Genomic DNA, 14,398 nt, shown 5'->3' on the forward strand with positions numbered 1-14,398 from the left:
CAGGAGAAAGGAACTTTAATGTCCGACTTTGTTGCCAACCCCGCCAAAGTGCCACCGTTCAGGGAAGTACAAAGAGGGGCTTGAGAGGTACGAAGTCACGAGACAGCCCCCGCCCCCGCCGCCTCCCGGGCGCGCGCACGCCCGCTCCGCCCCCGCGCGGGCGGCCCCACACCCGCGCGCACGCAGACCACACGGTCACCGCACAGACACACGCACGCGTACCCGCGGTTAAATACATGGACAGAGGGACTCGTTTAGATACATACACAGAGACAGAGACGGAAATCCCGGCCGGCGTCGGGTCCCCCAGGCTCCCAGCATGCTCGGTCCAGCTCTCCGCGCTGTACCTGGCACCCATGCCCCTGCCAGAAAAGCAGCTGCCCCTCTCCCCGCCCCCCCCGCCTCCCCGTGGGCGCCCGCACGCCCCGCCCCGCCCCCACGGTTCCCTCCCCGGGGAAAGGGCGCGGGGCGCGGGGGCTCTAAGACTGCCCGGGCGCCAGGGGCATGTTGCTCTTGAAGCCCGGCTGCCCGTTGGCCACGTCGGCCGCGGCCTCGCAGCCCCCGAGGCCGGCGTCCCCGTCGGTCCCGGGGCTCTCGGGCTCGGCCAGGAGCTTGAAGGTGAAGAGCGGGCCCGAGTCGCGGCGGCCGCGGCGGCCGGGGGGCTCGGGCGCGGGCAGGCTCAGGAGCGCGCCGGGCGCTTTCCACTCCGGGAAGGCGCACAGCTCGACGGCCGGCGGCGCGCCGCGGCCCAGGTAGCCCGGGCTCGGCGAGGCCGAGGGCAGGGTCCGCTGGCTGCCGCTCAGGCAGCTGCCGCTGTCGTCCAGCGAGTCCTTGCGCGACTGCGAGCGCTCCAGCGAGCCGCCGCGCGTCCACGGCCGGTAGGTGTAGGCGCAGCCGCCCAGGCGGCGGCGGCGGCGGCGGCGGCGGCGGCCGCGGCACTGGCACCCGAGGATGCGCACGAAGGCGCGCTTGAACTCCTTGCTGGAGCACGGGTAGATGATGGGGTTGAGGCAGCTGTTGAAGTAGCCCAGCCAGAACACCACCTTGAACACGGCGTCGGGGGGCTTCAGGGCGGAGAACAGGGAGCCTGCAGGGGGAAGGGTGGGGCGGGCACGGGCAGAAAGACAGACAGCTGTTGGTGAGTAGTCTGGCCCTCCCTTCCATCTGATCTTCTTTAACCTTGTCAACCGGTGGCATTACTGCCTCCTGGCCTGTGCCCAGGCCAGTTCCTCCGCCCGGGATACTGCCTTCCCATCTCAAAATAAATGACTCCTACATCCATCTTAAGGCCAGCCTCCTTCACTTGTCCTGCCCCCATAAAGCCTTTCCCACTCTAGCGAAACAGCATCCAAACTCCTGTATCTCTAGATGTCCTAGGGCAGCGCTTACTACGTTCTACTCGAATGATAATACTGCTCACGCACAATTGTACAGCCCTTGGGTCGGAGACACTGTGCTAGGCGCTATTATGTCATCCTTCACAAAACGCCATGAAGTATTTCCATGGCAAATGTGAGAGGTATTAAAGACCCAAAGGTGAAAGATAAAACTTTAAAGGTAAAAGGAGACAAGGTAAAGGACCATCTTATTGATGGAGGGTTGAAGAAAAACGACTTAGTACTCAAAAAAGATAAACTACAGAACAAAAGTGGGAGGAGATATTTCAATGTCTAAGACAGCCAAGGGATTGATATTTAGAATACGGGAGAATATGTAATATACTGAAAATCAACGAGAAAAAGCATTCCCAGTAGAAACGTGGGCAAAGAAAAAGGACAGGCAGTTTACAAAACAGGAAACCGGAGGGCTAATGAGCATATGCCAAGATGCTCAAAATACTAGGCAGTCAAAGAAATTAAAAGAAAAACCACTAAGTGATGGAACACATCTGTCAGGCTGGCGAAATTAGAAAGGTTGATAGTGCCAAGCGAGGCAGGGGTGTGAAGACATGGGGAGTCTTCTCCATGGCTGGTGGAGGCATCCTATTAAGGAAACACATACTTCATGACCCAGCAGTTCTTCCCCAGGGCAGAGATCTCAAAGAATTTTCACACAGGTCCATCAGGAGCCATGCAAGACTGTGGTCAGGGAGGTGTTGTTTATGGTGACAGAGAGTTGGAAAAGACCTGGGTGCCCCTTACGGGGACTTTTGGAAAAGTAGAGTAGGATATGTGCATAGCACCACAGTTATGCAGCACTTAGAGGCCCTGGATGACATGTTCAAGAAGCAATATGGAAAGATCTTAAATACATTGTTGTTTGTGAAAAAAAAAAAAACGCAGGAAACAGAGATTTATAATGTAATACTGTTTAAGTAGCACACCAAACAACCACACACATTTTTGCAAAAACACTTTCAAGTTAAAAAATACATAACAAGTACAAAATGACTGCCTAAGGGTGAGGCAGAGGGAAATAGGAATAAAAGGAAATAAATCAATAAAATAAGAGGGAGGCCTGCCTGAGTCCAAAGATGATGAAGTGCCAAGAACTGAGAAACATGGTTAACTCATCCCTCTGAATTTGAGCACTTTAACTGCAATATTAAGTTAAAAACAATTTCCATTTAAATGCAAGGCAATTGAGACTTGGAGAGGTTAAATGACTTGCCCCAGGTCACATAGCATGTTTGTAATATAGCTGTGATTTAAACCTAATTCTGTTTGAATGCAAAACATTTTTTTAAATGCTATTAATCTTACCCTTTGTGGAAAATGAGAAACTATTAAAAAACAAAGCACCCGCAACCCCAGAATGAGGAGGCATCACATTTTGATGCATATGCTTTCAGATCTTTTCCTATTGTATAAATACATATAAATGTTTTCAAAAATGTGATTATACTTTATGGAACACTTTGTTTTTTTTTAATTATTGTTTTTATTTATTGATTTTGGGGGGTGGTAATTAGGTTTGCTTATTTGATGGAGGGACTGGGGATTGAACTCAAGACCTTGTGCATGCTAAGCATGTGCAACCCACTGAGCTATACCTTCCCCACCACAGAATATTTTGTAACTCCAAACCATCGCCCTAAGCCAGTCACTCTGCCTGCAGCACAGCGGCTTTCAGCTTTCGTATTCCTGTCTTAGCTCCTCTGTTACAATGTGTGCTTCCTAAGGGCCTGGTCTTTGGGATCACCTTTGAATCCATTTGCTGAATGAAAAGCATCTGAATGGGAAGAATCTTAGCAGATCACGAAGTCCAACCTCCTCGCTTTGCGGATGGAGACAGTGAGACCCAGAAAGTGGCTGAAGACCCCACAGTGGTGGCAGAGATGCCGCAAGAGTTCTGATTTTGGATTTTGGATTGCACTTGAGTTTCCCCCCTGTAGTCCTTGACCTCCTTGATTACTTGAGATTTGGTTTCTTTTTACAGGGAGCCTCCTACTTCTCTGCTTCCCAACACGGGGATGGTGGCCGGGGGGAGTTGAGGGACAGGGTTAAGCCAGAAAGGGATTCAACTTGCAAAGAGCGTTATCCATAACTAAGGTAAACATAAACGAGTACACTGACTCTTCTCAACTCAAGGGAAATGTGGGAGGGGACTACTGTCTGGGTTACCTCCAGGTGAGGATGGTGAGGGCGCCACCTCGTGGTCTGACTTGCGATAAAGCCGGCACCATCAGGTTTTTGTCCCACCGTCCCAGATTCTCCTTTGGAATAAGACACTGGACAGAAGGCCCCAGTGGAAATGCAAATATGATACGTGAACACCTAGTACTCATAATGGGGTGACTTGCTTCTGTCTGCGGGATTGGTCTTATTTCTATCAGTGAGTCCAAAGGGCATCAACTGGTCTTGACAAAATGGGAAAATGGAGAATAAATTTGGGGGAAGTGGAGAGAGTGAAGTAACACTTGGAAACCTTGTGCATTACCCTGGAGGGTAATGCTGATGAGTGTGTGCACAGGCAGGCACACCGCCTTGCAGGAAGACATGTAGGGCCCGGGATAGAGGCTGGGGGCGGAAGGGCGCATAGACACACACGATAAGGCAGGGAGGATCCAGAGCCAGAAAACATGCGTGCTGGAGACAAACTTGTAACTCCGTTTGCCAACCCTGTTGGAGATGTAGTAAAGCAGGCAGTAAATGTCTTAAAGGGGGTGCATCCTGAGGCACCGGCTTTCAAAGGACACACAACTAACAGTAATGCTCACAGCTAATATTCTTCACAACTGTCATTTATATGGTGTGTGCTCTGTATCTGTCCTACATTAAACCCTTTACACCACTAGCCCGTTTAATAATCACAATCATCCCTTGCTACAGTAATCAGAACAGCATGGTATTGGCACAAAAACAGGCATATGGATCAATGGACCAGAGTAGAGAGCTCAGAAATAAACCCACAGACCTATGATCAACTAATCTTTGACAAAGGAGGCAAGAATATAGCATGGAAAACAGACAGTCTCTCAACAAATGGTGTTGGGAAAACTGGACAGCTGCGTGTAAATCAATGAAGTTAGAACACTCCCTCACATCATACACAAAAATACACTCAAAATGGCTTAAAGATAAACATAAGACAAGACATGATAAACCTCCTAGAAGAAAATATAGCCAAAACATTCTCTGATATAAATCTTGGCAATGTTCTCCTAGGGCAGTCTACCCAGGCAATAGAAATAAAAGCAAAAATAAAAAAATGGGACCTAATTAAACTTACATGTTTTGAACGGCAAAGGAAACTGTAAGCAAAACAGAATGACAACCTATGGAATGGGAGAAAATATTTGCAAATGATGCAACTGACAACAGTTTAATTTCCAAAATATATAAACAACTCAGACAACTTAATAATAAAAAACCCCACAAACAACCCAATCCAAAAATAGGCAGAAGACCTAAACAAGCAATTCTCCAATGAAGACATCAAATGGCATATAGGCACAGGAAAAAATGCTCAATATCGATAATTATCGGAGAAATGCAAATCAAAACTACAATGAGGAATCACCTCACACCAGTCAGAATGGCCATCTTTCAAAAGTTCACAAATGATAAACGCTGGAGAGGCTGTAGAGAAGAGGGAACCCTCCTACACTGCTGGTGGGAATGCAGTTTGGTGCAGCCATTTTGGAAAACAGTATGGAGATTCCTCAAAAAACTAAAAATAGACTTACCATATGATCCAGCAATCCCACTTCTGGGCATATATTTGGAGGGAACTCTAATTCAAAAAGATACATGCACTCCAATGTTCATAGCAGCACTATTTACAATAGCCAATACATGGAGGCAACCTAAATGTCCAATGACAGATGACTGGATAAAGAAGCTGTGGTATATTTATACAATGGAATACTACTCAGCCATAAAAAAGAATAAAATAATGCCATTTGCAGCAACATAGATGGGCCTGGGGATTGTCATTCTAAGTGAAGTAAGCCAGAGAGAGAAAGAAAATACTGTATGATATCACTCAAATGTGGAATCTAAAAAAAGAAAAAAGAAGACACTAATGAACTTATTTACAAACAAAAGCAGACTCACAGACATAGTAAACAAACTTATGGCTACTGGGGAGAAGGGAGTGGGAAAGGATAAATTGAGAGTTCGAGATTTCCAAATATTAACCACTATGTATAAAAATAGATAAAAACAAATTTCTTGTGTGTAGCACAGAGAACTATATTCAACATCTTGTAATAACCATTAATAACAAAAATATGAATATATGTATGTATATGTATGACTGGGACATTGTGTTGTACACCATAAATGGACACATTGTAACTGACTATACGTCAATTAAAAAAACACCTCACTTACTTAAAAAAGTGATACTTGCTGGGTTTAAAAAGTTACACATTACAAAAAGATCTATATAATATAGAGTGAAAATTCTTTCTCTGTTCAAGGAGAGGGGACCAGTGTTAATAGTTTTGTTTTTATCCTTTTAGATTGGTTTTCTTAATGGGGTCATATACGTACATTTCCCTAAATTTCTCTCTTCACTTAGAATATTGAAAAGACATTTCCCCATGTCAGAACATTACATCCTGCCACCTGGATATACAGTAGTTCACTTAACCCTTTCCTGATGACGGCTGAGTAGGCGATTACCAATTTTTCGCCGTTACAAACTGCAGTAATGAAGACTCATGCATCTCGCTTTTTGCACGTTTGAGTGTTTCTGCAGGATAAATTCCTCTATGAGGAATCACTGGCTTGGTTACACATTTAATCCTGACAGCTAGTGAACTGCCTTCTAAACTGGTTGTACCAATTTACCTTCCCGTTGACCGTGGATGAGTGTGATATTTTCCCTACACCTCCAGGACGCTGGGTTTGGTCCGTCTTTAATCCTTGTGTGTCTGGAAGCTGAATAATGACCTTGCCTGTCCTCTTGCTCCATTTGCGTTCTGCTTTATTTCATTCTCCTGCAGACCCCAGCATGGCTCGCCCACAAGGAGCAAGCCCTCAGTAACTTCTTTTTTTTTTTTTTTAACATTTTTTATTGATTTATAATCATTTTACAATGTTGTGTCAAATTCCAGTGTTCAGCACAATTTTTCAGTCATTCATGGACATATACACACTCATTGTCACTTTTTTTCTCTGTGATTTATCATAACATTTTGTGTATATTTCCCTGTGCTATACAGTGTAATCTTGTTTATCTATTCTACAATTTTGAAATCCCAGTCTATCCCTTCCCACCCTCTACCCCCCTGGTAACCACAAGTCTGTATTCTCTGTCCATGAGTCTTTAGATTCCACATATGAGGGATCTCATATGGTATTTTTCTTTCTCTTTCTGGCTTACTTCACTTAGAATGACATTCTCTAGGAGCATCCATGTTGCTGCAAATGGCGTTATATTGTTGGTTTTTATGGCTGAGTAGTATTCCATTGTATAAATATACCACATCTTCTTTATCCAGTCATCTGTTGATGGACATTTAGGCTCTTTCCATGTTTTGGCTATTGTAAATAGTGCTGCTATGAACATTGGGGTGCAGGTGTCATCCTGAAGTAGATTTCCTTCTGGGTACAAGCCCAGGAGTGGGATTCCTGGGTCATATGGTAAGTCTATTCCTAGTCTTTTGAGGAATCTCCACACTGTTTTCCACAGTGGCTGCACCAAACTGCATTCCCACCAGCAGTGCAGGAGGGTTCCCTTTTCTCCACAGCCTCTCCAGCATTTGTCATTTTTGGATTTTTGAATGACGGCCATTCTGACTGGTGTGAGGTGATACCTCATTGTAGTTTTGAAGCCCTCAGTAACTTCTGACAGGGACTTCCCTTTTCTCCTTAGATTCCGACTCTTGGGATAGAATCTTTGTTTCCTCACCAGACACATGACCTTGGGCAAGTTTCGTACTATCCCTAAACCTCAGTTTCCTCATCACTAAAATGGGGCTAATAAAAGAGTACCACCCTTCCTGGGTTGTTGTGAGGAGTAAACAAGATAAAACAAGGGAAGTCCTCATTAGCACTCTGGGAACCAGGTGCCTGCCACCTACATCATCTCTGCATTAATGCTAATTAACCAAATAATAATTATTCCTGTAAATCACTCATTGGGTTGGAAACCTAATTACAGGAAACCTGTGTTTGATAACTTGATGTATCATTTTGGGTGAGTTGCTTTCCCTTTCTCAGCCTCAGTTTCCCTACTTTAAAAAAATGGTTTATTTTTACTGAAGTAGAGTTGATGGACAATATTATGTTAGTCTCAGGTGTACTACATCGTAATCTGACATCGTTCCCCTGCTTAGTCAAGTGTTTGGATCGGAGTCCTGTCCAGCCTTAACATTCATGGTCTCCAAGAGACCAGAGCCAAAGAAGCAGGGCGCGCCTGCTTGTCCAGACCCACCGCAGCGGGGCACTGTGGGTCAGGGCCTGGACAGCCAGGCGCCTCGGATTCCACACATAGTTTGGCCCCTTCCCTCCTCCCTCTCCCCGGAGCAGCACAGTAGCCACTGGGATTAGGGGCCCTGTGTGCTATGCCAGCTGCCCCGTGGGAGCCAAGAAGCCCTCGGTAATCAGGGAAGGTGCTGAGCCTCTTGGGGCATGAAAGCATATTAGTGACAGGGATCTTTTCCTCTGGGCACCCAAACAGACCTTTAGGGGCCAATGGAGCTGCCAGGAGAGGGAGCAAATATCAACGGGAAATGTGGGTTCCGGGAAGCCTGCTCTCCCTGCTGGAAGTCGGGCTGAGCCTGCTGTGTGACAGGGCCACCGCCTCGCAGCACGTGTCCCTGAGCCTGGCTCCACTTCTCTTGCTCATGAAACAGTCCCACGCTCCTTGCCCTACATCTTAGAATCACAGCTTGGCAGGACCGGGAAACCTTCTTCCTTAACAGAACCTCAGTCCGGGTGGATGACTTGCTCAAGGTCGCTCAGCTGGTGAACGGCAGAATGATGGCCAGAACTGTTTCAAATGTCCTTCGTTTGACCCAGCAAATGTTTATTGAGACAGTGGAGGCCGGGGGTCAAGGGCCTGTTCAGACGTCACATACAGGTAGATCTGGGTTCAGATGCTGACCCTGACTTCCCAGCTGAGTGAACTTGGAGAAGCTACTTGAGCTCTGTTTCCTGGAAAATGGAGATGGTGGTAATTCTCTTCTGCGGGGATGAGACGAGCTGAGGCTTGGTAAATGCCTGGCGTGTTGGAAACACTCAGTAAGTGCAGCTATTTGACTGCTTCAGACACAACTGCTGTTACTGCCAGTGCTCTGGCTACCAAGACGAGGACGGGGTGGAGAGGACCGGACCTCCTGTGCTGACCGGGTGTCAGGACTCTCGTCCTACTGCTCTTTCCAGTGCAGGCCCGGGGAAGGGGCTCCAGGTGGTTCTGGAACTCGCTCAGACTGTACGTGACGTTTACGCATGTTCTGAGGGACATTCCATAGCTGTCATCATGGGCTCGACGAGGTCAGCCACCCTCAAAGGGTTAAGCCTCATCCATCTCAAGTCTGGGCTTCCAAGCATCAGTCCCTCTACCATCTGGACCACCCGATACTTAATGCTTTTCTTTAAATCAACTTACTTTTGGTATCTAAACTGATTTGTTTTTTAAAGGAGGCTTTCTAGCACTATTTAAAAACTGGCATCTTTTGCTGTAAACAGAATGATTGTAGAGAAAAATAAGATTAAAGCAAAGCAACGCTGGTGCCACTGGAGGGCGCTATATAGCGGTGGGTCTGAGCCTGCTCTCTCTTTCAAAAAGGGAGATCAGGAAAGCTAAAGGTCTAAACGTTCTTAGAAACAATGAACAGCACATATATGTAAATTTAAAAAATATATGCGCAGTATAAAAAAGATCTATCAAGCCATGAAAGACATGGAAGAAACTTAAAAGACATATTACTAAATGAAAGGAGCCAGTCTGAAAAGGCTACAAACTGTATGATTCCAACCAAATGACATACTGGAAAAGGCACAGCTACAGAAACAATAAAAAGATTGTGGTTTCCAGGGGTCTGGGGAGAGGGAGGGAGGGAGGGATGAACAGATGAGGCACAAAGGATTTTTAGGGCAATGAAATTGTTCTGTATGATACTATAGTGGTGGCTACATGTCATTATGCATTTGTCACAACCCACAGAATGTGCAACATCAAGAGTGAGCCCTAATGTAAACTACGGACTTTGGATGATAATAATGTGTCCATGTTGGTTCATCGATTGTACCAAATATGCCACACTGATGAGGGATGCTGAGGGTAGGGGAGTATACGTGTGTGGGTGGGGAGGGCTATGTGCGAACTCTCTGTATTTTCTGCTCAATCCTGCTGTGAACATGAAACTGTTCTAAAAGAATAAAGTTTATTTAAAAAAAAGGGAGATTAGAGGGGGTTGGGGGTGCTGAAGACCTGCCGGCCCTAAATTGAGAGGAGTTCCTCTTTCTGGAAACTGGAGGACTGAAAGAAGTGAACAGGGAATACTTTCTCCCTGGAGAACCTGGCCCCTGGCACACAGGCGTGCTAAATAAGTCTTTGCTTACTGACTGCCTGATTGCATATGTGGCTCAGGAGTTCTCATGCCATCGCTAGCTGTCACGTCAAGCTGTGTTGCACATCACCCCAACCTGTAGTGAATTTGAGCAGCAGTGTGGGCTCAGCCCTGGGAAACCTCTTGCGGGAGGCCCCACGGCTCCACTCTGATGCCTCTTGCTAGCCTCAAACTGAGGCTGTTTAAGCAGATCAAATGAGACAACACTTCTGAAAGGGCTTGGAAGGGTTAAAAGCTTTACGCTTGGGCGGGGTGTGCAGCAGGTGGAGCTTGAGAGGCAAGGAATAAAGTGACAGGCAGATGGTGCAGGGAGCCCACCCATGTCACAGGCTTTGCCTGCCCAAGGGTGATTTAGTGGGATTGTTAAATGCAAGGATCAAAAGCTAAAGCTGAGCAGGGTTAGCACAAGGAGATGCATTTCTCGGCTGGACCATGGTCCTGGCGGGTCATCCTCAAGGTGCTATTCAACAAATCTGTGGGTGGAAGGGTATAGCTCAGTGGTAGAGCACTAGCATGCATGAGGTCCTGGGTTCAATCCCCTGTACCTTCACCAAAAAATAAACAAGTAAACCTAATTGCCCACCCCTCCCCCCAAGCCCCCAAATCCAAACAGTGAGCCTCCACTCTTCAAAACCATGGGGTGTGTTTGTGGAGTAGTAGCTACCATTTAACAAGTTCTTATTCTCTGTTGGCCACTGGACTAGAAGCATAACCATCTCTGTGCCAACAACTCCTTCAGCCGGTTCTGTTCCCAAGGCAGCCCAGCATGACTGTGCCCTGTACGGCTCTAGGGGGCGCCATTCTGTACTGTAGTCTACAGCATGCCTTGGGGACCATGTGTCCAACATGAATGTGCCCGCTGGAGGCCGTGACTATCACACTCGGGGGACTGGAAGGCAAGTTGCTAGAGGTCACAGAGCATATAGGGGATACAGTTTGAAAATGAATCCAGGCAGCCCTAACAGAAGCTGTTGGTTACTTCCAGCACAGTTCATGGGGAAACAAAATACACATGTTTTTAAGCCCGGTAACCTCCTCTGTTAGTTCCTGATGTGCTTGTGGGACCCCTGATGCGACTTATCCTCTCACTGTGGAGCAGAAAAGGGGGGCCTTTTAATATTCCCTCATTAAATATTGTTTGAAGGAATGGCCGATGGGTGGGCTTGGAGGCCGCGCCAAAGCACAGAGGGGTGTAAAGCATCATTTATCTGGTCCACCCAGGGCGGGGTGGTCTGTAACATCCCTCTGAGTTCTGACCTTCTGGGTCTCCAGGATTATAAATTTGATCTGGCTTATTTCACAGTCAGCATCACAAAGGCAGATGACCTCACAGGAGCCAGTGGGTAGTAAAACCGTTTTGATCAGCTTGTAAATAAAGTGGAACTCCCTTTCAAAGTGGCTCTCTTATTAGGAGCATTTCGCTACACCTTCAGCCAAGCCAAGTCTCCCCAGTGGAAACAGCTTGGCCCAAGAAAAACTCAAAAAATTCAAAACACTAGTTGCTAATTCTTTCAGCACCCGCTTTGTGAAGGAGGTTTCCTTGGATTTGGAAATTTCCCTTTTCCATTTTCATTTGCCACTTAACCCTGGAAAGAGGTCACAAAACTGTCCAGCAATACAGTATCTTTGGGGCCGAGAGACCCATGTTAAGGATTATAGCAAATGCTGAAAACAATCATAGTTGCCAGAGCCACCTTTTATAATGAACTAGGAACCAGTTATTTGGTACTATGTTTACAAACAGTCTCTCACGCAGTCCTTCCAGAAGCTCTGCTATAATTACATCTCATTTTACGGATGAGGAAACTGAGGCTTAAGAGATTAATGAAGTCACATGTCTAGTAAGTGGTAGAGTTGGGATTAAAATCTAACTCTGACGTCTGGGTTCTTACTCGTTGTTTCATAATAAGAAAAAGAAGCTTCTATTCATCCTTAAGCACCAGGCAATTTCTCCCTCACCTGGGAACCACTTTTCTCTCCACCAGATTGTTACAGTATTTTATCTGAAGCTAAAATAAGGCGTTTATCACTTTCTATCTTGCATTACAGTTGCTCAGGGCTATGCCTCATCTCCTCAGATTACACCGTGAGCTTCTAGAAAAGAAGAGTTCATGCCTGAGTCTTCTCTTTCTCCCCAGGGCCCAGCACAGTGCCCGACATAAGATATACACTTAGCCAACATATGCTACAAGAATCGCATTAGTAATAAAGACGATAAATCCAAAATATGTTAGCCCCTGGCTACTCAAAGTGAGTTCATGGGTAAACAGCATTGATGTCACCTGAGTGCTTGTTAGAGACACAGCATCTCAGTGATCCAGGGAATCAGAACCTGCTTTTTAACCGGATCCCGAGGTGAGAAGCATCGCCTTAGTCCACATTACAATTTCATTTAAAAAATTGTTTTCCTGGGTATTTTGGGATTCACGGATGAGCAAAGGCTGGGCCGAGAGCCACCGCACCATGGGGTTGACTTCCTTGCCCCAAACCTTCCAGCGGCTCCTACGGTTTATGGGATCAAGTTCAAACTGCTTAGGCTGGAGTTTAAGACCTACTCCACTTGGCTGCAACAGGCTGATTGATTCTTCATCACATGAGTTGACTTCTCTGGCTCCTTTCCCTTTACCTCCTCTGTCCATTGGTCTGAGATGGCCCTTCCTTTCCCCTCCTCCTCTCCATCCCTTCCAGGCCTGGCTCAAATTCCTCCTTCTCATAACCACAGCCCACGATGTATGTATCTCTCTGAATAAATCTACCTTTCCTCCACTGTGGCTCATTCTTGAATTCTTTCCTGTGCGAAGCCAAGGACCCACACTTGACGGGGCACGTCCCAGGGGCTCAACTGAGACCTGGGACACGGCCATCTTTTTGCCCCACATTTTTCCTGTATCAGTTTCTCTAGTACCAAACACACAGCTTGGCTTATAGTGAGTGTGTGACACCAACTGCTGAGCACGTAACCTCCTCTTCGTGTGCCTGGCCCAGTGGCTGGTCCACAGTAGGTGCTAAATAAAGTTGTGGAGTGAGTCTCTTGCTTCTACTTTGCTTCCTTCCTCTTCTTTATTTATTTAAATGGTAACCACATGCCAACATCCAGTTCAGTTTTCATCTCCTTCCTGAAACTTTCCTGACTGCTCCAGGCCTCTTCTCCTGTATTTCCCATCAAAACAGAGACATACCACGTGGATTAACACAGGATGCCATTCTTAAGGGATGTGCCGCCTGCCTCGTTAGGCAGCGTCAAAGCTCCTTGAAGATGGAGTCTGTGTCCTACATTCACAGCACAGGGCTGGGCATGGAGTGGGTGCCATCAATCACCCACTGGTCAACTGATGGACCCATTCCAGCTTCAAACAGGGAGGCTGTCTCTTGGCTTAGGCCCAGAGTTGGGAGCAGATGGGATGAGGCGGTTTCTGCAGCACTTAAAGGTCCATCTTTGATGCCAGACTGAGTGTGTTCCATGCTTTGACCATATTGGAAATAGCAATTTCCCTGTGGAATACTTTTAAAACTGAATGTTGGGGGGAACCCATGTGAAGGAAGCTGTAAAGCTTTTTATGAAGAGGCATAAAAAGAAGACGTATGTAGATGGAGAGACATAGCTTGCTTTAGTATGAAAAGTCTCTACCCAAGAAAACTTTAGTTCTCCCTGAATTTTTCTATAAATTCAAGGCAATCTCATCAAAATACCGACAGTTTGTTTTTGGAGGGGAGGGGTTGGGCAGATGAAGAGGAAAAGCTAAACGATCCCAAACTAAATATGTAGAAGAACATGGATCATAGAAGAATGACCATGAAAAAACAACCAGATCAATTAAAACAAAGAGAAATGGGGAAGATGGGAAAACTCACCCGTTACAGATATTAAAACCTTTCATAAAAATCATATCACATCAGAAAACTAATTAAAAAGTACAAGGGCAGGAAGTGCAAGAAAAGGCAGATAGATCAATGAAATTATACAGCTAATAGAGAGAACCAAACATGCGTGAGGATTTTATATGCCATTTCGATGGTTGTGGGAAAAAAACATTATTCTGTAAGTGGTGCTGGAAAAACAGGCTATTTAGAAACAAAGCTGGACCCCTGCTTTACTTCTTACATGAAAACAAACTCAGATAAATCCAAGATGTTACGTTTAAAAATTATTAAAATTATTCTTCTATGCTGCCTACAAGACAAGCGGCACATCCCTTAAGAATTATTATATTACAAGAAGATATAAGTGAGTATTTAAAAAAAATAATTTTGAAATGGGAAAGACGTTTTTAAGCATGACAGAAGTTCAGGACCTGTAAAGAAAAGGGTAGTGATTTTTGCCTAGACATTTCTATAAGGTCACAAACTTTGAAAACAAAGTTAAAAGAAGAATTAAGAGAAACATTTATAATTTAAACGGCAGTCAAAGGAATAATATTTCTAATACACAAA

At 45.9% G+C, this 14,398-nt stretch overlaps 1 protein-coding gene across 6 annotated transcripts in view; it reads right to left on the bottom strand.

The window, feature by feature from the left end:
* Window positions 1-422: 422 nt before the first annotated feature.
* ADRA1B (adrenoceptor alpha 1B) overlaps window positions 423-14,398 on the bottom strand; it is a 281,409-nt gene continuing 267,433 nt past the window's right edge. For all 6 annotated transcript variants that reach the window (XM_072953237.1, XM_072953245.1, XM_072953253.1 and 3 more), the window contains one exon: window positions 423-1,087. In XM_072953237.1, coding sequence (XP_072809338.1) covers window positions 480-1,087 — 608 coding nt within the window. In that variant the 3' untranslated portion in view covers window positions 423-479. The remainder of the gene's footprint in view (window positions 1,088-14,398) is intronic.

Source organism: Vicugna pacos, chromosome 3, assembly GCF_048564905.1.
Source record: "Vicugna pacos chromosome 3, VicPac4, whole genome shotgun sequence".
In the NCBI taxonomy this organism is placed as follows: domain Eukaryota; kingdom Metazoa; phylum Chordata; class Mammalia; order Artiodactyla; family Camelidae; genus Vicugna; species Vicugna pacos.